This window comes from Elephantulus edwardii, unplaced genomic scaffold (genome assembly GCF_000299155.1).
Source record: "Elephantulus edwardii isolate Elephantulus edwardi_28Jun2011 unplaced genomic scaffold, EleEdw1.0 scaffold00151, whole genome shotgun sequence".
Classification (NCBI taxonomy): Eukaryota; Metazoa; Chordata; class Mammalia; order Macroscelidea; family Macroscelididae; genus Elephantulus; species Elephantulus edwardii.
In genome coordinates, this window is record NW_006399901.1 from 6,038,367 (window position 1) to 6,060,804 (window position 22,438).

Consider the following 22,438-nt stretch of genomic DNA (forward strand, 5'->3'; position numbering starts at 1 on the left):
TTTGTTATGATCCACACAGTCAAATGCCTTTGCATAATCAATGAAACACAGATAGACATTCTTCTGGTATTCTCTGCTTTCAGCCAAGATCCATCTGTGCGCTGTTGGCACAGATCTAAATGCCTAACTGCTGACCAAAAGGTTGGCAGTTTAAACCCACTTTAATGGAGAAACATCTGTATGAAAATTACAGCTTAGAAGACCCTAAGGGGTATCACACTGGTTTTTTTTGAGGAGCTTACTTTCTATTTTCCTCCTATATTGCCTTTATGTGTTCTTAAGAAATGGAATGCATAAAGGTCCTTATCAATTTTTTCTGCCTTCTTTTTTCTCTTTCCTCTTTGGCATATGAAAAGAGGTGGTAGTCACAAAGATGCATCTTTAGAGACCCAGGTGGTTGTTTGCTATTCTTCTTAGAAGTAAACATCCCATATTAATAGAAGCATACTATTTTGTACTGACAAGGAAAGCTTTCTAGTGTATACTGTTGAGAGAGAAGGGCTAGCTGCAAAATTTCCCTTAGAATATGATTCTTGATTTTAAAACATTTTTATGTAACAATGAGTGGATGAAAACCAAACCTTTCTGTAAACTTGCGTTAAAAATCATAATTTTTTTAAAAAAGGCTTTATGTTTAACTATCTATACAGTGTGCTGTGTGAAAGATCTGGAAATACATAAGGCAAAGTATTAAAACTTAAAGTAAATCTACAACCAAGAGAGAACAAAATAAATGAATGAGACCATCTAAGAAGCAAATCCCTGTGCACATAAAAACACTTCTCCAACAGGGTAATAAGGAAACTCACAGACTGGGAAAAAATATTTGGCAATGACATATCTGATAAGGGACTCATATCTAAAATTTATCGAATACTCCAGCATCGCAACAGGAAAAAGATGAACAACTCACTTGTAAAATGGACACAGGATATGAATAGACACTTCACCAAAGAAGACATTCAGATGGCCAACAAGCACATGAAGAAATGTTCAGAATCCCCAGCTATCAGAGAGATGCAAATAAAAACAACTGCGACACATCATCTCAACCCAGTAACAATAGCAAAGTTCAACAGGAAGCAGACAACATACTGGCAATGCTATGAATAGATTGGAACCCTTGTTCACTGTTGGTGGGAGTATAAAATGGTGCAGCCACTATGGAAGGCAGTCTGGCACTTTTCCAAAAAAGTTGGAAATAAAAATACCACTTGGTCCAGCAGTTTGACTCCTGGGAATTTAGCCTAAACAAACCAGAGCCATGACTCAAACAGGTGTTTGCACGCCCATGTTTGTTGCTGCATTATTCACAATAGCAATGAAATGGGAGGAACCCAAGTACACATCAACAAATGAATGGATAGAAAGACTATGGTACATCCACACAGTGGAATTCTACGCAGCATTGAAAAACAATGAAACATGACACAGCATGCAGGAGCCTAGAGGACAGTATGCTGAGTGAAATAACTCAGTCACAAAAGGTCAAAAATACTACATAACACTGTTATAAAACAGGACTGACATGATAGGGTTGAGGAAAACTAGGAAAAGAGTGAATAAATACTGCACTGGAACAGTTGAGGGAAAGAGCCATATAAAAGAATATGACTAGGTATTGTATATATGACAGTAGTCTGAAATAAGTGCATTGCAAAGTAGAATGGGAAAGGAGGAGGGAGCAAATGGTACAGCAGTGAATGACTTTTTAAAAAGGAAGCTGGGTTGGGGGAGGGAGGAAAATGTGCAACAATGAATAAGTGAAAATCCAACTTTGTAAAATTTTATTAAAATCACAGTTAAAATTTTCAAAACCAACTTAAGAGTACGAAGGATTGAACAAAAAAGAGTAGCTAATTATTAACTTTATGTACAACTCTGTTATTTGAGGTTTTCAGAGTGAATATCACGTTCATAAATTAAAATCTTGTCTTAGGCTGGATTTTGTAGGAGCAGATCAATGAAATCAAACACACAAAATTAAAATCTTATCATAGGCTGGGTTTTGAAGAGCAGACCAATGAAATTTATAATGTATTGACACAAAGAAAGGTTTATTTCAAGGAAATGACCCATGTAATTTTAGAGACAAGAGGCAGATCTGTACGTCAGACCTAAAGAGAAAGGTGGAGAGGCCAAGTCCAGGCATCAGCTGGCAGATAAGGTCTCAGGCTGTTGGTGTTGGGAGGACACTGGCGTCAGAAGCTGACATAGCCAAGGTTTTGGGTGGGACACAAGATCTCAGAAAGCTACCTGGCTTTGGAGGCTGACAAGCCCAAAGTCAAATATGTCAGGTCGCTGATTGAAATCTAGAGACAGAAGACTATTTGTATTTCCAGGTTGTATATATTTGCTTGTTGTTAGGATTTGTTTTTAGGGGTATAATAATTTATCTGTCAGTGTCTTGAATAGGAGAAGTTTTTTTGCATTTTGCTGCTCTTAAAAGTTTAATATATATGTATTGTTGTCTTTTCATCTGTCCTTTTGGGTACAGCATTTGTCTGTCAGATGCTGTACTAAAGCAGAGCTTCCAGATTAAGACAGACTAGGAAGAAGGATTGGACATCCATTTCTACAATAACAGACCTTGGAAAATTCTATGAACAGTAGAGCACACTTAGACTATTAGATCTAGCACTTACATACAGCATGAGAGGCTGAGCCCTCATGTCAGAAGACACCAAAAATGAAGAGCAACAGTTGCAGACATACACAAATAATTGAAATGCGTAATGTACAAAATATGCATATAGGAAAGTGGGACATTGTTAAAAAAGGAATGGAATGCATAAAGATTGACGCACTAGACATTAATAAGCTGAGATGGTTTGGCATTGGCCACTTTGAATCAGACAGTTGTATGATCTGTTGTGTCGGGAATGAAAAAGTGAAGGAAAATGGGGTTACATTCATAGATGAAAAGACCATTTCTAGATCCATCCTGATGTTCAGTGTTGCGAGTGACAAGATAATGTCCATATGCACACGAGAGAAGTTTGTTAATACCACTGTCACTCATCTATGCATATGCCCCAACAATAAAGCCAAAGAGGAGGAAATAGAAGATTTCTACCAACTTTTGCCTTCTGAAATTGATCAAAAATGCAACCAAGATTCATAGTAATTAGTAACTGGAATGCAAAATTAGGAGCAAGGAAGAAGGACCAGTAGTTGCAAACTATGAACTTGATAGCAGAAATGAGGCTGGAAAGAGAATGATAGAATTTTACAATGATTTATTCATTGCGAATACCTTTTCTAAAGAAAACACAATGGCAACTATAAATGTAGGCCTCACCAGATGGACTACACAGGAATCAGATTTACTATATCTGTGGAAAGAATTATTTGAGATCCTCAGTGTTGGATGTGAAAAACCAGGCTAGGTGCTGACTGTGGGACCGATCAACTACTCATGTGCAAGTTCAAAATGAAGCTAAAGAAAATTAAATCCGCAAGAACCAAAATATAACCCCGAGTCTAACCCACCTGAATTTAAAAACCATCTTAAAAACAGGTTTGAGGCATTGAACACTGCAAAGACAGGTTGAGCTCTGGGATCATATCAAGGATATCATCCATGAAAAAAGCAAAAGGTCATTACAAAGACAGAGGAGGCAGAAAAGACCAAAATGGATGTCAGAAGAGATTAAATATTGCATCAGAACTCCAAGAAGCAAAAACAAAGGAAAGAAATGAAGTTAAAGAGTTGAATAGCTTTCGAAGGGCAGCTGGGGAAGACAAAATGAAGTTTTACAACAAAATTTGAAAATAGAAAATTCTTAGAACATTTCTCAACCTGAAGGAACTGAAGAACAAATTCAAGCTGCAAGTTGCAATACTTGGGCAAAATCTTGAATGATCCAGGACTCAAGATGGAAGAAATCCACGGAGTCACTGAACAAAACGAATTGGTTGATACAGAACCATTTCAAGAGTAGCATATGATTGAGAACCAATGGTAATAAAAGAAGAAATTCAAGCTGCTCTGAAGGAATTGACAAAGAATAAGGCTCCAGGATTGGTAGACTACCAACTGTCATATTTTAACAAAAACATGCAGCCCTGGATGTGCTCACCAGGCTGTTCCTAGAATTCTGTAGGACAATTACCTTGTTAACTGACTGGAAGAAATCCAAATTCATTCCTATCCCCCAAAATAAGTGATCCAATAGACTGTGGAAATTACTGAACAATACCGTAATACCGCATGTGGCTAACTCTGAGAAGAATGGGAATCCCAGAACACTTGATTGTGCTTATGTGAAACCTATGCTTGGGCCAGGAGACATTTGTTGGCACAGAGCAAGGAAACACTGCATGGTTCTGGTTCAAAATCAGAAAGGTGTATGCCAGGAGTGTGTCCTATCTCCATACTTTTTCAATCTATAAGCAGAACAGATCATCTGAGAAGCTGGGCTCTATGAGTAAAAATGTGACGTCAAGACTGGAGGAAGACTTCTTAACAACCTGCGTTTTGCAGCTGACACAACCTTGCTTATTGAAACTGAAGAGAACCTGAAGCACTTGCTGCAGGTTAAGAACTGCAACCTTCAATATGGACTGATGCTCAACATCAAGAAAACAAAGATTCTCACTACTGGTTCAATTGGCAGGATGATAGATAGTGAAGAGGTTGAGATTGTTAACAGCTTTAGTTTGCGTGGCTCCACAATCAACACTCTTGGTACCAGTAGCCAGGAAATCAAAAGACAAATTGTATTGGGAAAGTCTACTGTCAGGAACATCTCCAAAATACTGAAGAGCAATGATGTCAATCTGGAAACTAAGGTATGCCTGATCCAGGCTATGATCTTCACAGTTACGTGCTATGTATCAGAGAACTGGATCATGACTAGGAATTATAGAAGGAGAGTCGATGCCTTTGAGCTGTGGTGTTGGAGAAGAGTATTGAATATAACCATGGACTACTAGGAGAAAAAAACAGGTTCATACAGCAGAGGGTGAAACCCTTAGAGACAAGTATTCTGAGGTTTTGTCTGACGTATTTTGGGCTTGTTGCAATGAGGGACCGAGAGGGATATCATCCTTGGAATGGTGAAGGGACAGCCAAGAGAGGAAGACCCTTGATGAGATAGATTGACTCAGAGACTGGAGTAATGGGGGGAAAATGGGGGTGGATGTGTCAGAGATAGTAAAGTTGGTTCAAGATAGAGCAGGGTTCAGAACTGTTGGACATAGGGTTGCTATGAGTCGCAGGCAACTCAACAGCACGTAACAAACAAGCAAAATATTGCAGATTATCCAAAAATGACTAGAAGAGAACTGCCGGAAATACAAACTGGTTTTAGAAGTATCTGCAGCACGAGGGATATCATTGCTGATATCAGATGGATCTTGACTCAAAGAAGAGTACCGAATAATGTCTATTTGTGTTTTGTTTACTATGCAAAGACATTTGACTGAGTGGATCACAACAAATTGTAGCTAACCTTTAGAAGAATGGGAATCCCAGAACACTTGATTGTGCTCATGCAAAATCCTATACCTAGAAGAAATTGTTGTCTGAACAGACCACGGGAGCATTACTTGGTTCAAAATTAAGAAAAGAATGCATTAGGGATGTATCGTTGATGAGTCTTCCTCCAATCCTGATGCCACATTTTTCATCATAAAGTCTAATCTCTTAAATAATCTGTTCAGCATATGGACTGAAAGACTTTATGATGAAAAATGTGGCATCAGGATTGGAGGAAGACTCATAAACAGCTTGCCTTATGCAGATGACACAACCTTGCCTGCTGAGACTGAGGAGGACTTGAAACTCTTGCTCCAGAAGATCAAGGACTGCAACTGTCATTGTGGGAGGTTGTTAATGATTTCATCTTGCTCAGCTCCATAATTAACATTTTTGGCACTGGCAGTCAGGGAATCAAAAGATGAGTTGCATTGGGAAAAAAATCTGCTACCAAGAACCTCTCCAGAATGCTGAAGTACTAAAGAAAGACTAACTGTGCCTGATTTAATCCATTGTCTTCCCATTTGCTTGCTGTGCATCTGAAAACTAGACAGTGATTAAGGATGAATCAATACCTTTGAGTTCTGGTGCTGAGGAAGAGCATTGAAAATATATCATGGACTGCCAAGAGAACAGATACAGATCTGTCCTGGAGAAAGTGAAAACCAGGTTTTGAAACTCTATCTCACATATTTTGGACATGATGTTGTCAGGAGGGACCCAGTCCTTGGAAAAGGACATCATGCTTGAAAGGGTAGAAAGTCAGCACAAGAGAGGATGAGATGGATTGACACCGTGACTGTGGCAGTGGGATCAGGTATGCTGTAGAAGAACAGGTTGACTCAGAATAGGGTGAGGTTCTGAGCCATTGTTTATAGGATCACTAAGAGTTGCCGTAACACCAAGGCACAAAAACCAAGCCACACCTCTGAAGAAATCTACCCTTAATCAAATAAAGCTGATCATATCTTTACATATCTGCTTGTACAAGATCCTGCCATTTTTGCATCATTACTCTTTGCCATGGGTCGAAACCACTTACAGCCTCTTCCAGCAGATTTTCAGAAGCCTGTAAATTGCACGGAAGATTGTCCATCTTCCCCATGGGAGCCTCTGGTGGACTTGAACTGCCAGAGAAGTGTCACCTTCGTGTTGGCAGCACAACTCCCTACAGGCTACATCATCAAAGATCCCTGTTAACAGCATGCTGTTATGTGCCATCGAATCACAGTCAATCCTTACCTGACTGACCCTCCAGTGGGTTTTCCTTGGCTATAAATATCATGGAATGAGATTACCTGTCTTTCTTTCATGGAACACAGTGGATTCGAACCATGTGCCTTTGAGTTGACCGCAGCTCCTTCCCACTAGGCCACCAGAGCTTCCTATTATCATCGTGGAAGTTAGAATTTATAACACATAGGATAGGTACATTATACTGATGCTCACAGATTGACATACAGTATAAACCATCAAATGCTACTAAAGAAAAATTTAAAAGCATTTTTAATTTTTTTAATGTAATGAATATTTTTCTGTTTCTTCTTATTTTTGTCATCAAGCCTAGAAGTCCCTTTCTTGTGCCAAGATGATAGAATTATGTTCTCCTCGACGTGGTGACACTTCACAATAACCATGTAAACACAGCCATAGCATTTCATACAAAATCCATTCCTTTCTCTAAGAAAAGGCTTGTCTAGTGGGAAATTAAGTTAGCTCAATGGCAGCCTCTATTATTACATATAATTCAGTGTTCTATGAATTGTTCACAGAACTTTAAAAGGCTAGTTATTTCAGAAGTGAACGGCCAGTCCTCCTCCTTAGTCTGTCTTAATCTGAAAGCTCCACTGAAAACTATCCATACTTGTGGCACAGCTTTCAGTATCACAGCAGCCAGCCAGCTACCTCAGTACAGCAGACTGATAGACAAGTACTTTGATCATAAGTGCAGATTATAAACAAGCGAGCATATACATTCACAAATTATAAATTAAACAACACCGCTCAGGTTCTTCCCTACCACTCTCCCACTCCACCCCATCTCCCAGCACAGCAAACTAGCCAATAAATGCTATACCACAAATATCAGCAGAGCCTGGCTCATAAGCCTCTTATGCCGAAGAGGATGGCTCTGGCTCTAGTCATGCCTGCCCTCTATCTGAGTGCTGCTCCCTGGCGAAGATAGCCAACCCCAGCCATCGCCCACTGTACATCTGGGTGCCACTTCTTTGTGAAAATGGTGCTCAGGCAACCCCTGGCCATCACTCATTCTGTATCCAGAGAAAGTGCAGTCAGAGTGCTCCTTGGAGGTAAGAATGGTGAAGCATCTTATGTATTTCAGACCTGTCCTTGAAAAAGGATATCATGTCCTACTAGGAAAGGTAGTGAAGGAAAGGAAGACCCTCAATGAGATGGACGGATACAGTGTCTATAGCAATGGGCTCAAATATGACAGATCTGTTGTTCTTAGAGTTACTATGGCTCTAAGTACCTGACTTGGTGTACTTAACAGCAACAAAGACAGCCAGTTAGCATAACTTGGATTTGCCACAGTTTTGACCCCAGGGAGACCTATTGCCTTCATTCTCATTCTTTTGCTGTATTGCATCTTTATAGGTTTTATCATCTGTATTATTATAAAACTCAGAGCTCTTGCTATGAGTACAGCAAGCCAGCAGAAGCACAGCCAGTAATACATTTACATTAAGCAAGAAAAGGGTCTGCTAGTCTGTAAACTGGCAGCTGGGGTGCTTGGAGCCAGGGCTGCCACAATTCTCCCTCTTCTCTGCCTTCCTCCCTCCTGTATTCATCGTGGCAACAACAGTCTGGCTTCACATCCTTCCACTTTCTTAACCAAAAGAGAGGGATGTGTCCTTTGTCACAACCAGATGGAAATCTAGTGGACTCTTAACCACATAGTTGGATCCGGAGCTTAACTCTTAAGCTGATTATAGGGCAAGTGAGGGCCTAGGACTAACTAGTAGAGCCTTGTTCCGGGTCAACCCTGGTGCTCCAGGAAGTGGCAGGCACAGCAGCCACTTGAACTTTGCACGTCAGAAGGGAAAGGTCTCGGGTAGCAGATGAGAGACAGAGCAGATGTCTCCTGAGTTCCCAGCATTGGTTCTCAGCCCCCTCCTGAGTTGCTCATGAATAGTTGTCTTGGCCTCGACCCAGCAAAGCAGCGAGCCAGCAGCCTGCCAGACCGGCTTGTCAGGTGAAGCCTGAGGGCTTTGCGTCCAGTCCTTCGAGCATTAGACTTCCACCGAATTGCTTCAGCCAGAGTGGTTTCTCTATCTGCAACAAATGTGTCCTCAAAGTTGATGTATATACACATGACAGGAGGGAAGAACGCTGGCTTTGAAGCCAGAGAAGCCTCATCTAGACTCACTTCTGCTGCTGACTTCCCATGTGACCTTGAACAAGTGATTTTCCTCCTCATATTCTTAGCTTCTCACTGTCACTGCTATCGTGTTGAAAACCATCCATTAGGTTTCCAAGGTGGTAAATCACGGGGGAAGAGATTGTCTGTCTTTCTCCCACAGAGCCACTGATAGATTCGAACCTGCAGTCTTTGGGTTAGCAGCACAACTCCTTAAGGAGTATGCCACCACAGTTTGCCTTCTTCCTACACAAGGTCTCCTAGTCTAGTAAGGAGTCAGACTGTTTGCCCAGCCTGCTCTTGAGAAACAGGAAATTATTGTCATGATTTTAATAGTCCATGTTTACAGTTTTCTATGCATCAGACAGCTGGACAGTGACTAGGGATGATAGAAAGAGAATTGGAGCTGTAGTGCTGGAGAAGAGTATTGACTATAGAACAAACAGGTTCATCCTAGAGAGGGTGAGACCAGGCTGCTCCTTGGAGGCAAGGATTCTGAAGCTCCATCTGACATACTGTGGACATTGCAAGGAGGGACCAGTCCTTGGTGAGGGACGTCATGTTTGGGAGGGTGGAGGGACAATGCATGAAAGGAAGACCCTCAGTGACATGGATTGACTCAGTGATTGGAGTAATGAAGGTAGTTGTGTTAGAGACAATAAAGTTGGTACAGGATAGAGCAGGTTTCAGGGCTATTGTACATAGGGTTACTATGAGTTGTGAATGACTTGACGGCACATAACAACAACATATTCTAGGCACTGTTCTTGGTGCTTTTTATATGTGAATCTGTTCATTTCCTCTCTACAGCTCTGAGAGGGGAGGAAAGCACTGTTAGTATCATGGGTCAACAGATGAGAAAACAGAAGCACAGAGAGCTTAAGAAACTTACCCAAGATCACAGCACTGGTAAATGGTTAAGTCGGAGTCTGCTTTGAATTGTCTCTTAGTTGCACTAGTGCCCGTGAATAAGTAGATAAAGCTGTCAGTGTTGCACTGGATGCCTTGGTGTTTAAGGCATATCTACATTTACAGTAGTTAGGGGCCCTGGTTTAACTAAAGGTTTGGTGGTTTGAACTCACTAGCTGCTCCACAGTAGACAGTTGTGATAGTCTGCTTCCAGCCTTAGAAATCCTGAGGGTCAGTTCTGCTGTGTGAATTACAATTGACTCATGACATTATTTCTTCTATGTTGCATTTGTGGCTACTCCTTGGAGGCAAGGATTCTGCGGCTTTGTCTGATATACTTTGGACATGTTGTAAGGAGGGACCAGTCCTTGGAGAGGAATGTCATACTTGGGAGGGTAGAGGGATAACGTAAGAGAAGAAGACCGTCGATGAGATGGATTGACTCAGTGACTGGGATAATAGGAGTAGGTGTGTCAGAGACAATAAGGTTGGCTTAGGACAGAACAGGTTTCAGGGCTGTTGTACATAGGGTCGCTATGAGTCACAAGCAACTCAATGGCATGTAACAATAACAAAGTAAGCCAGCCCTGCTCACCTTTTCCCAATTTTACGTTCAGACAACTGAGAATCTTGCCATTTAATTCCATTTCATTTTCTGAGCAGGAGTAAAGGAGTAAATACTGACTCGCAGTCTTTATTCGTTTCTTCAAGCCTGCCAGCTCCTGGAAATGCCCAATGGCATCTCTGCCACGTGAATCAGAGGATACGTGTTCTAATCTTCTTTTCTTTATTGCCCGCAGCCTGAGATCTTACAAGACTCCAAGCTCATCACGCTGTACCTCACCATGCTTGTCACCTTCACGGACACTTCCACCTGGAAAATCCTCCGGGGAAAAGGTCCGTGGGGCCAGTGTCAGAATCTTTACTAATTGCTGCCTGGGGAACTTGTCTCTTTTCTGCAAAGTCATAGCCTCCCAGGAGACCCTGAAGCAGACATACAACGCCCCCTTAGCAAGACTGGCCAGGCTGCATTGTCGTGTCTGGGATCAGTTCAATGCTGAATACTGTGGTTTCTCCCTTTGGGTTTGTTTAAAGGCACGCAACCTCTTACCATATTTCTCCATAACTCCTGCAGAGCTTTTGCCTCCAAATGCCAATCTGCACTTAAAGTAACAAACTCCATTTAGGCAGCAAATAATTTGGGTTTTTTTGCCTGTAAGATTTACATTTTGCAACTGCCTCCTCCTCTGAAAGTTGTCCTTAGCCTTCCATGTTTTCATATGTTGAAACATGAATGAGTGAAAGATTTCCCTTCAGCACGTGGCTACTGTGTACCATCAAGTCAGACCGACCCATAGCTGACCCTCTAACAGGTTTTCAGAGACAGTAAATCTCATGGGAGGCAAGCCCATCATTCTGCAGAGCGTCTAATGGATTCAAACCGTGAAGCATTTGTATTAGTAGCACAGTTCCTTACCACTAAGCCACCAGAGCTCCCTGCTCAGCAGATACTGTGTGTGCTCTAAGGACATGATGATGAGCTCACAGAAGTGGCCGCTGTCCTCGTGGGTGTTCGGTGCCTAACTGTGGCTGTGTGCCTTCCTCACGGAGTCTGGTGAATGACAGTCATTAAATACAGCAGCCACTCTCATGTAAATGATGAAAGCTCCAAAATCATCAGAGTGAAGACGAGGGGCAGGACTTTGAAAGTGATGGGCACTGTCTGTGCAAAGACCTGAAGACAGGAAGGAGGCATTTTTTCAGTCTTAAGGATGGGATGGTAGGGGTTAAAATTCTTTTAGGTTCTAGGCCCCAGCTGGAGCATGTGGGGAAGAAGCAGCCATAGAGAACAGAGAGGAGAAAAGCAGAGGGACTAGAGAGCTCCGGCCAGGAGAGTGAGAAGACTTAACATGGAACAGGTGACAGTTCTCTTCCAGAAGAGAGAACTGTGGTTGGCCAGGGACTCCTGAGCTCTGAGACCAGATGTAGAGGGAGTAGGAAGATGAACTAGAGGATACCTCGTTCTCTTCCAGCCCTGACCTCCTGTCCCCCGTAAACCATTTACATTATGGTCACCTTCTCGGTCTGTCTCTTCATTTAGGTGAGAGTCTCCGGCCAGCCATGAATCACATTTGTGCAAACATCATGGGCCATCTGAACCAGCGTGGATTTTTTTCAGTGCTGCAGGTCTGTGACCACATTCTTTAACATGTATGTAGCCTCACTATTCTCTTTGGCACCTCCAGAAGTTACATTTATAGATCTGTTCTCAGCATATCTGGTGTATTCTAATGCGGTTATTTATTGTCCAGTCAGAGCCGACCTATAGCTGACCATCTGGCAGGTTTTCAGAGGCAGTAAATCGCTCAGGAGATTACTCTTCTTTCTCGCAACAACTGGTGGCTTTGAACCATGTGTCTGTGGGCTGCCAGCGCAGCTCTTTACCCTTGTTTTCTCATAGAAAGACTTTTTACAAGAAGAATTTAAGGCCTAATGTCCCCCCCTCCCTTCCCCTGCCTCTGATCATTCATGACTCCGAGAAGGAGAGAACTGGAATGCTCTGCATTTTTGCAGGCTGTAGGGGATCCAGTCACTGAAGTTTTAAACTCAGGCTTCATTCCTTCAGATTCCTTCTTGATTGGTAGCTGGAATCTCAGTGTTCATGTCTTTAATTTGCTTTTTCCATTCTGCACCTTGTGGCATTTTGTGCCCCCAGGGAATTGCCAGAAGCTTGATTAACATAGTGTGTAATATATAAGGTTACTAAAAGTGGGCGGTTTAAATCCACTCCTCCGGAGAGAGATGGGAAATCTCCTCCCATGTGATTTATAGCCTCGAAAACCCAATGAAAGGTTCGCCATGAGAACTGACTTGGTGGCAGTGGGTTTGGGAATTCTGGAGTTTGAGAAGAACCAATATTGATGGAGTCCTTTCCTCCCTTTCCTATCAGTGATGGTCAGTCTCCTGATTTGATTCTCACAACTGTCCTGTGCAGTGAGGGTGTGTGATGGCCAAAGTTCGTATGACTTGTCTCCAGGAGGAAGTGGACAGTGGACATTGGAACTTTGAATTGCTTGTAAAACAATATGTTACCCTGACATTTTACATTTGGTCTCTTAATGGCCGCTAATTTTTTTTTTTAATGGCTTTTGATAAAAACTTGGGAATGATGTACTAAACTTTCCAACCATCCCCTTTCTCCTCCCTCCTTTTAAAAAAGCATACCAGTGCAGTCTTTTGTTTGTTTAAACCACTCAATTGTACTTTGATGGTTCTTTTTTTTTGAAAGTATTTTATTAAACCGTATGTATTGTGTCTGCTAATAAACATTTGTGCAGATAGACATATACCTGCACTTCTATTCGGTCTGCTTCCTTTTTGCATATGAAAGAATAGAAAATAAACTTTGCCCCCTAACCAGTTAAAATGTCCTGTCCTTTTCAGATCCTGTTAACCAATGGCCTGGCGAGACCGCGGCCTTCTCTGTCCAAAGGCACTTTAACGGCAGCCTTTTCTCTAGCATTGCGGTGAGTAGGAAGCCGCTCTTCCAGTGCCAGTGCGTCTCAGTGCTTGCCCCTTTGTTTTGTCTTTCTTTCATTATCTGTGTGGGCTCGCTCACATCGCCAAGAGACCACAGCAAGTACTGCTCTACGGGAAAGTATGTGTCTGTAACTGCTCTTCATTATCAGTCTCTTAGCCTGTGTGTTAAGAGCTCCAGCTCACATACTCTGGCCATGTTGTTAGGTGGAGCGAGTCCTTGGAGAAGAACATCATGCTCAGAAAGGTCGAGGGTCGAAGCAGGAGAGGAAGACCTTCAACAAGATAGATTGCATGGTGACTGTAACAGTGGGCTCAGAGGCGATGGGGAGGATGGCATAAGAAAGGGCAAGGTTCAGAGGGTCGCCGATTCATCAGCACGCAGCTGCGCCACCTGAAGATTTTTATTGTGCAGTCTGAAGGAAGCTGTTCACAATTTGTGGCTTTCTTTTGCCAATGGCCAAGATACAGGATCCACCCCCACCCCCATAAGTTTTTATTTTGCAAAATCAAGGGAGACCAGGGCAAAATAAAGCCCCACAGAGAGGAGAGTGTGAGGATGAAGGAGATCATTTTATGAACACAGATTTGAGATGTTATGATTTGGAGGACCAGCGAGGATGCAGTAATTTCCTTCAGTTACCTTGGAAATATAAAGTAGAAGTTATAAATATTCCTGGTGAAGTTATACCTTTAATTCTGAGAACTGCTAAAGGTGAAAAACTCTGCTTGGTAATAAGCTGTTGAGGGGAGTACCAACTTGGGGAACTATTGATAAAAACTCTTACCAGGAAGTGTCGTGGCCAGACCAGGTTCGGTGGACGCTCTCTGCTCAGTGACCTGCTGATCCCTGGCGAACCTGAGCGCTGGGCTCTAAGAAGTCCCACAATCCCAAGACCCTTTGGTCTTTTCTAACTTCATATTTTTTCAAGGGGATCTGTGCATAGACTACCTTGCTTTTCACATCTGTGGTCACTTACCTGTTAATTTTCTTTTTTATTTTAAACGTGTAATCAATATTAAAATTTATCAGGTGACTAAATCATCATAGGTAGTAGTTGGTGGAAGCTGTCAAGTGTGTTAAGACTCATCGTGACCCTCTGAGTAACAATTCCGAACCTTCCCCCTCCTGCACCGTTTCCTTCATCTCTGTAATGCTCAAGCATTGTTACCTTCACTGTGTCAGTCCATCTTGTTGAGGGTCTTCCTCTCTTCATCTGATTTTTTTAACAAGAATGTTAAGTCCATTTGATAGAAACAAAGTCTCTCCAATAAACAAGGCTGGGAATATTGGGTTTCCCCACCAGAAAGTGAAACTAGACCTGTGCTTCATACCACACACAAAAACAAATTCAAAATGGGTCAGGGACCTGAATTTGCAAGTGAATTAATACGATTCTTGGGGAAATAAATCAGAAACAATACTGTCAGGCCCAGATTGTGATATTTGGGTAGTTTAATAAACCAACCACAGTCAGCCTCATTGCCTTTAAGTCAGACTCCATTCATGGCTGACATGGTTTCCAAAGCTCTAAGTCACTCGGAAGTAGATTGCCCCTCTGTCTCCCGTGGAGCCGCTTGGTGAATTCCAGCAGCAGAGTGCAGTGGCCTGTTGGTTAGCAGCCCCACTCCCTGCAGACTGCACCACCACTGCCCCCTTATTTCAACAAGGCGTTACCTCATGTAATAACGAAAAACACAAGCCACACAAAACAAATAGTGGAACATCAGAAAAATGAAAGCATTTGCTCTTCAAAAGACTTGATACTCTAAGAGTGAAAAGAAAAATTGCTAAGAGAAGAAAATTCTTTGGAAATCATATGTCCAGCAAGATGCTAAAAGCCCACATCTGTATGACACATCAACAACTTAACAAAAAGACAACCCAGTCATAAAATGGGCAAAAGATCTGAGTAACATTTTCACCGATGAGAAAATTCACTTGGCCACCAAACAAGAAAAAATGCTCAGAATCACTACCCATAAGAGAGAGAGATGCAAATCAGAACCGCAGAGCGATACTGTGAATGTCCACCTGTGAGGTGCCTTCGCGTTAAGCATGGCTCATAGCGACCCTATGAACGAAAGATCTGAACCCTGTTCTATCCTGTGCTACCCTGACACACAGAAGCCGTGTGTAGCAGTCATTGTGTCACTCCACCTGGTTGAGGGTCTTCCTCTCCTTTGCTGACCCTCCACCGTTCCCAGTATCATGTCCTTCTCCAAGGAATAGCCCCTCCTAGCAACATGCCTGAAGTCTGTGAGGTGAAGCCTCATCATTCCTGCCTGCAAAGAGCACTCCAACTGCACCCTCTCCAAGACACATCTCTCGTTCTCTTGGCTATCCGTGGATGTTCAGCGCTTCTCTCTAACACTACAACTCAGATGGCTAAAATAAGAAAGAAAATAGCAGATGTGGTCAAGGATGTGGGGAGATGGGAATGCTTACCCATTCCTGGTGGGAATGCAGAATGGTATAGCCACTGTGGAAAACAGTGCGGTAGTTCCAAAAAAAACCCCTGAAAATAGAACTCCCTTATGAGCCAGCAATTGTACTCTTAGGTATATCCCAAAACACCTTGAAAACAGAGACGCAAACATCAGAGATTTGTACACCAGTACTCACTGTGGTACTATTCACAATACCTGAAGGTGGAAACCATCTAAATGGCCTTCAACAGATGAATGGATAAATTAAGTGTGCTACAGACAGACAACAGTATACTTCAGCAGTAGGAGAAATGAAGTCTTGATTCTTGCTACAGTATGATGGAGCTTGAAGAAATGTTGAATACAATAAGCTACTTTCAAAATGACATATATTGTATAAGCTCCTTTATTTAAAAAAAGCAGAAAGTCAAGTGTGTAGAGACCAAAGTGTATTACTAATCACCAAGGGCAGGAGGGAAGACGACAGGGGAGTTACTAGTGGAAGATCACAGTAATGAGGGAGAGGGTTCCAAAGCTGATTACTGTAATTGCTGTCAATACATTGTGTACCTTTAAAAAGTTGCAGTGACAAGAGGTCTTTGCTAGATATATTTGCAATAAGAAAAAAAATTTTTTTAAAAAAAGAGTATTTGCTGAAGTAACTTTTTTACAGCTAAGTACCTTATGTGATTTGGTCCCTTGCTTTGAGGTGTAAGGTCTTGATTTTGTAGGTTATCCCAGTGTGTTGTTCCTCTCCAAGAACTGGTCTCTTCTTGCAACATGCCCAGAGTATGTCAGACGGAGCTTCAGAATCCTTGCCTCCAAGGGGCAGCGTGATTTCACCCTCTCTAGGATAGACCTGTTTGTTCTCCTGGCAGTCCATGGGATATTCAGTACTCTTCTCCAGCACCACAGCTCAAAGGCATCAGTTCTCCTTCTGTCATCCCTAGTCGTTGTCCAGCTTTCTGATGCACAGCACATAATTGCAAAGACCATGGCCTCGATGAGCACACCGTCTCCAGACTGACATCGTTTCTCGTCAGTACTTTGGAGAGGTCTTTCCCAGTGCAATGCATTGGATTTTGTTCATAGATTACAAAAATGACTAGTCAAAGGGGAAGGAAATGCAGAACAGAACTTCAGATGCTCAAGAGCTGTAGAATTTGTGGAATCATGGAGGCTGGAGGAACCCCTGAAACTTTTGCCCGGAGATAATCTTTAAACCTTAAACTAAAAATATTCTCTAAATCTGCCTTGAAAATGACTACTACTGTAGCTGAGCTAACAAAAAGTGATTGGCCTTAAGGATTCTGAGCTTTTAAGAATATCTGAGGACAGACTGACAATAACATCTTGAAAGATTAGATAGGAACCTTTGGGGTACAGTGAGTTTATGTTAGTGAGGAAGAAGCAACTCAGAAGTATAGAACAGTTACACAAACTGGAGAATGTAACAAATGTCCCAAAATTTTACCTAGAGAAACTCTTAGTATATTCTTTGCTGCATATGTTCTCACCAGACAACATTAAAGCAAAAACATAACCTGTGGAATCATATTTTTCAGTGTGGTTACACTGGTTCAGGTCCAGAAGTTGTTGAGTCAACTACGAGGCATAGGGACCCTATGCGGCTATATAAACATTGTAGCTAACCTCGAGAAAGTCTAGAGTAGGAGTGGACAGACCTTTTTTCTTTAAGGGCCGGATAGTAAACTTCTTTGGATTTGCAAGATATATGGTTGACAACAAGTCAAAATGAATACTATTTTGCATGCAAGTTACCATGATCCACACTTAGAACTAACCATTTTATTTTTTATACCCTTATTATGTGTTCCCAGATTGCACTGAGGGAGTTCTGGTCGCCTAGTGGGCGGAGAGTTGGGCTGCCACAACTTTGGGTTAAAAGCAGGTGTTTCAAATCCACCAGCTGCTCCAAGGGAGAAAGGTGGGCCGTCTCCTCCCAGTGTACAGCCCCTGAAAACCCACCTCAGGGGTCAGCTATGAGTTGGTTTAAAGTTGGCAGTGACCAGTTATTGAGTTTTAATATGCATACTTTGTTCTGCAGAAATGCTACAAGGAGTAATTTGTGGATTTTTTTCATTCTTCGTTGTTCCCTGGCAGAGGTTAGAAAATGAGATTTCTAACGATCTAAAGATAATAAGGCATTAAGAGTGAAAGAGGAAAAAAAATAGGCAGTTGGCTTAGGCCAAATTTGGCCTGTGGGCCATAGTTTACCAACCCCTGGTTCCAAGTCTCCTCTCTACTAGCTATGTGAGACTATTTAAATGGAATAAAATTAAAAATGTGGTTTCTCCATTGTCTTTGTGAGCAGTGATCATGTATAGCGGATGGCAGCCTTACTGAACAAAGTCCCTTTGGACCATTCATCATCATAGACCATTCTGTTGGACACCCTGGTCTAAAACAGCACTATCAAATAAAAAAAATCATAAGTATAGTGAGAGCCTCGCTTAGCAGGTCAGAAGGAAGGAGAAGTTCATTTAATGGCAGATTTCATTTAAGCTGGAATAGGAAACCTCTGACTTACCGCGGGGTTCCCTTGTAATGACTCTGTCCTAAGTTAGTACTCACTTAAGTCAATTATCTCTTTTTTTAAAAAGTTTTTCTGGTTAGTCCCTTTTTTTCTTGTTATTTTTAGAATTCTGATCTTTTAACAACTGAAAGTGAACATCTAGTAATGATAACAACAGCAGATTACACATAGCCGACCCTCTAGTGAGTTTTCAGAGTTAGTTTATCACACGGGAGGAGACTGTCCATCTTTTTCCCATGGAGCAGCTGGTGGACCCATCCATGGTCCTTCTGGTTGACAGTGCAGCTTCTAACCATTGGGCCACCAGAGCTTCCTTATATAGTGTTTCTATAGTGCAGTTTAGCTTGCAGTCACTTCAAAATATGTAGAAATTTGGTGGGTTTGTTTGGGGGTTTTGTTTGTTTTTTGTTTCTTTTTTCAAGACTTTACCAGTACTAACATTTAGACCATAGGCTTACAGAAAGATATACTGTTATCAATACAATTTGGATTTGTTACGCAAATTGTCAACACCAGCTATTGCAATATATGTTTAGTAGAAATGCTTTAATTCATATTCTTTTCCTCTTCACTGTAAATCTTTAAGCCTAGGTGGACTAGAGCAGCATCATGCTGCCCAAAGGACTAACCTATGCAAACTAGTTCATAACTCAGTGAATGTCACAGTAAATGTGTAATAAGACATTATTTCCCCCTGCCTAATGTACAGCAATAACACAGCAAGGCTAGCATTATGCATGTATTGTAGAGTATTGACCTTCACAAACATTCAAGGCTAACCATAATCATTAGTATTAATATGTTCATTTGGAAGCAAATAGTTGATTATCTATTGAAACTACTTAAAGGATGTCAGAAGAAGAATGAGAGATGGACAAATCCACCGTGGCCTCAATGTGATCATTTGCAAGTGTTCTCCGACAACAGAACTGCCTCTCAGATGTGCTCTTTTCAGAGTATTAATAATCTTGTGTCTTCTTTCGGTATTTGTAAAATGTTATGAACTCATTAATTTCCTCTCTCTACACATTTGATTTGCTTAAATAAATGTAGGATATAACAAAAAAATGTATATAAGGCGACACAAAGTCAAAACAAGTGATTGTAAATGAAATGCATTGTCTATAATTGTTGGTCATTCGGTCTCTATTGGTAATTTTTTTTTAAAGAATCTGTTGACCCATCTGTAGCTGTCAGGTGACCTTAGGGGTTTTAGTTCAAGGTTTGAAGAATCTCTCAAGGATCATACTCTTAGGTGGTCCCTCCAGACTCAAGCAGTGTGGATTATTTTGTTTTAGGAGTTTGAAATTCTCTTCCACATTTTCATCCCAGCCTGTGTGAACCCGTCTACTGTGACTCTGATTAGACTGGTCTGTAGTGGTAGCCAGGCACCTGCTAGGTCTTCTGGTCTCAGAATAGATTAGGCCATGGTTCCTGTAGACATTTTGCCCTGTATACTGTGTATTCTTAGAATCATTGATTTCCTTCTTTCTCTTTTGCTCTGGACAAATAGGGACCAATAGTTGGTGGCCTAGTGGCAGGAAGCTGTGCTATAAGCCCAAAGGTACACAATTCGAGGCTACCAGCCGCTCCGTGGGAGAAGGATGGACATTCTCTTTCTGTGCGATTAACTGCCTCTGAAAACCTGCCAGAGGGTCAGCTATGGGTCGATTCTGACTCTACACAACAACAAGAAGTTACATCTTAGATGGTTTTTCAGGTGCTTTTAATAGGGCACTCTGGTGACCTAGAGGTAAGGAGCTGCACCGCCAACCCATAGGCATGCACCAGCTGCTCCCTGGGAGAAAGATGGGCAGCCTCCTGTGAGATATTACTGCCTCAGAAAAAACCTGCTCGAGGTTCTGCTATGAATCAATCCAGCTCAACAATATAACAATGTGCTTTCAAGACCCCAGACATGGCTCAGCAAACTTTATGAACTATTATGCCAGTTGACCTCAGTAACAGCGTGGTGTCACATCACAGCACTGCCGTCATTGACTTAACTGCTTCCTGGGTCCCCGCTATGAGCCTTTGGAGCTCTGGTGGCCTAGTGGGTAAGGAGTTGTGTTGCCAATCAAAGGCCAGCAGTTCTGACCCACCAGCTGCTCTGAGGGCGAAAGATAGGAAATCATCTTTGCATTTACAGCCTGAAAATTCAGCAAGGTGTCAGCTACAAGTCGTTTCTGACTCGACTACTTTCAGCCTTCAGTTTTCCCAGAAGTCCTGGGAAGCATACTTTTTAGGGTTACTGTCTTGTTAGGATGTCCTCTGACTGAGGTGTTCTGTGTGTGTCTAGCCCTGTGATTGCCGCCCAGTTTTCAGACAATCTGCTTCGGCCCTTCCTCATTCATATCATGTCTGTGCCAGCCCTGGTGACACATCTCAGCATTCTGGCGCCAGAGGTAAGACTTTGACTCTGCAAAGTCCGGTTAGTCAACTCCACCTCCATTTCTTCTCCAAAGTTATCAAAAATGTTTTCTCTTGCCCCCAATTCTACTTCGAAACCTGTAGCCACTGGGGTCACGCTTATGTTGGTAACCCCAAGAAGCAGTCTTTGTTCCCTCCCTCCTTGCCACCGATGGCCCCATTAGATGTCCTAGTGAGTGCCCTGGCAGTGGGAGACCTGAGGCTGGAGGGGAAGCTCTTTGCACCCAGCTTCTACCTTACCTTTCTGCAATTGTCCGCAGCGTCTCACTGTGTTAGAATCTCATGACATGCTTCGTAAATTCATCATATTTTTAAGAGACGAAGAGCGATGCCATGACGTCTGTGAGAGTTTAGAAGGATGCCATACGCTCTGCCTTATGGGTGAGTTTCTGTGGCTGGGCTTTGCATTTTAAGGTTCGGAGAAAGACCTGCGTGATTTGCATTTCACCCTCGTAAAGGTTGTGCGTTGGCTTTGGTAACAGTTGAAAATGTGTATGATAAAAGAGTGATAGGGAATGGCAAAGGACACACTGACAAAGGAGATTAATCAGATCTGGCTTTGACAAACGCTGTGGCTATTGACAATTAAAACAGACATTCAAGGGGGAAAAAAGAAGAACAAACTGAGGAGGAGGGTAGAGAAAACAGTGCAACAATGAATGAATGAAAACCCAAAATCTCTGTAGATGTTCATTAAAACTAATAATAAAAATATTTTTTAAAAAAAAGATAGGCAATGAAAGTAGAGAGAGTATATGTTAAAATCACAAGGGGAACGTGTCTACCTGGCAAGTGGGTGAGAAAAGGGAAAGCAGATGAGTTGCCTGGATAGTTCTTAAGAGAGAGAGGAGGATGGGTAGTCAGGAGACACTTAGATCTGAGTGAAGTGTCTGCGTCACTCTTTTCCCCCCAAATAAACTTTTGTTCGAAGAAAAGGTTTGTGAATAAAAACGCTTAAAACCACTGGAAGTACATACTTCTTAACCGCCTTACCAGAAATGATGTTTCACAGAAAATGTTTTATTGGGCTAAATTTTATGAGGAGTTTATTATGAGACTCCTCCTACCAGGGATTTTCAGTGACTTTGGTAAACACTGGACACCAGTGGGTTCCCAGGACATCCAGAATACCCTTCAACAAGTCCTTTTTTAATATTGATTCTAAGAAGGCAGGGTAATATTAAAATGTAACAATAGCTAATACCCATTTGGCATGTTTTTCTTCATATAATCTCTTTATATGAAGTGTATATAAGAGTTGGGTCATTATTCCGGACTTAGAGATAAGAAACAGGTTTGAAAGGTGGCATGCATGTCACATGACTCACCCCTGAAAGAGCCAGGATTTGAAACCAGCTCAGGCCTGTTTATGCAGCCCATACATTTCCCCCTGATGTCTGCATGTCAGCCCCCAGGTCCCTTTCTGTGTGAAATTTTCATTGTACATAGATGCCACTGCCTAAGCCCGAGGCAGAGAGCAGGGTTACTCACACAGGACATCTCTCTGTAGGCAACCTCCTACAGCTGGGCTCGCTCAGCCCCCGAGTGTTAGAAGAGGAGATGGATGGGTTTGTGAGCTTGCTCACCCAGATGCTGTGCTACTGTCAGAAATACGTGTCACAGAAGAAGTCCAACTTGACCCACTGGCACCCTGTCCTGGGCTGGTTCTCCCAATCTGTGGACTATGGGTAAGCATCGAGGTCAGTCTACACCT

The 22,438-nt window shown here is 42.2% G+C and overlaps 1 protein-coding gene across 1 annotated transcript in view; it reads left to right on the forward strand.

Annotated features, from left to right (window-relative positions):
• UBE3B (ubiquitin protein ligase E3B) overlaps window positions 1-22,438 on the forward strand; it is a 58,800-nt gene that overhangs the window by 5,281 nt on the left and 31,081 nt on the right. Inside the window, exons 5-10 of the mRNA XM_006894834.1 lie at window positions 10,571-10,667; window positions 11,872-11,957; window positions 13,215-13,297; window positions 20,594-20,699; window positions 20,985-21,105; window positions 22,235-22,412. Of these exons, the coding sequence (XP_006894896.1) occupies window positions 10,571-10,667; window positions 11,872-11,957; window positions 13,215-13,297; window positions 20,594-20,699; window positions 20,985-21,105; window positions 22,235-22,412 (671 nt within the window). The remainder of the gene's footprint in view (window positions 1-10,570; window positions 10,668-11,871; window positions 11,958-13,214; window positions 13,298-20,593; window positions 20,700-20,984; window positions 21,106-22,234; window positions 22,413-22,438) is intronic.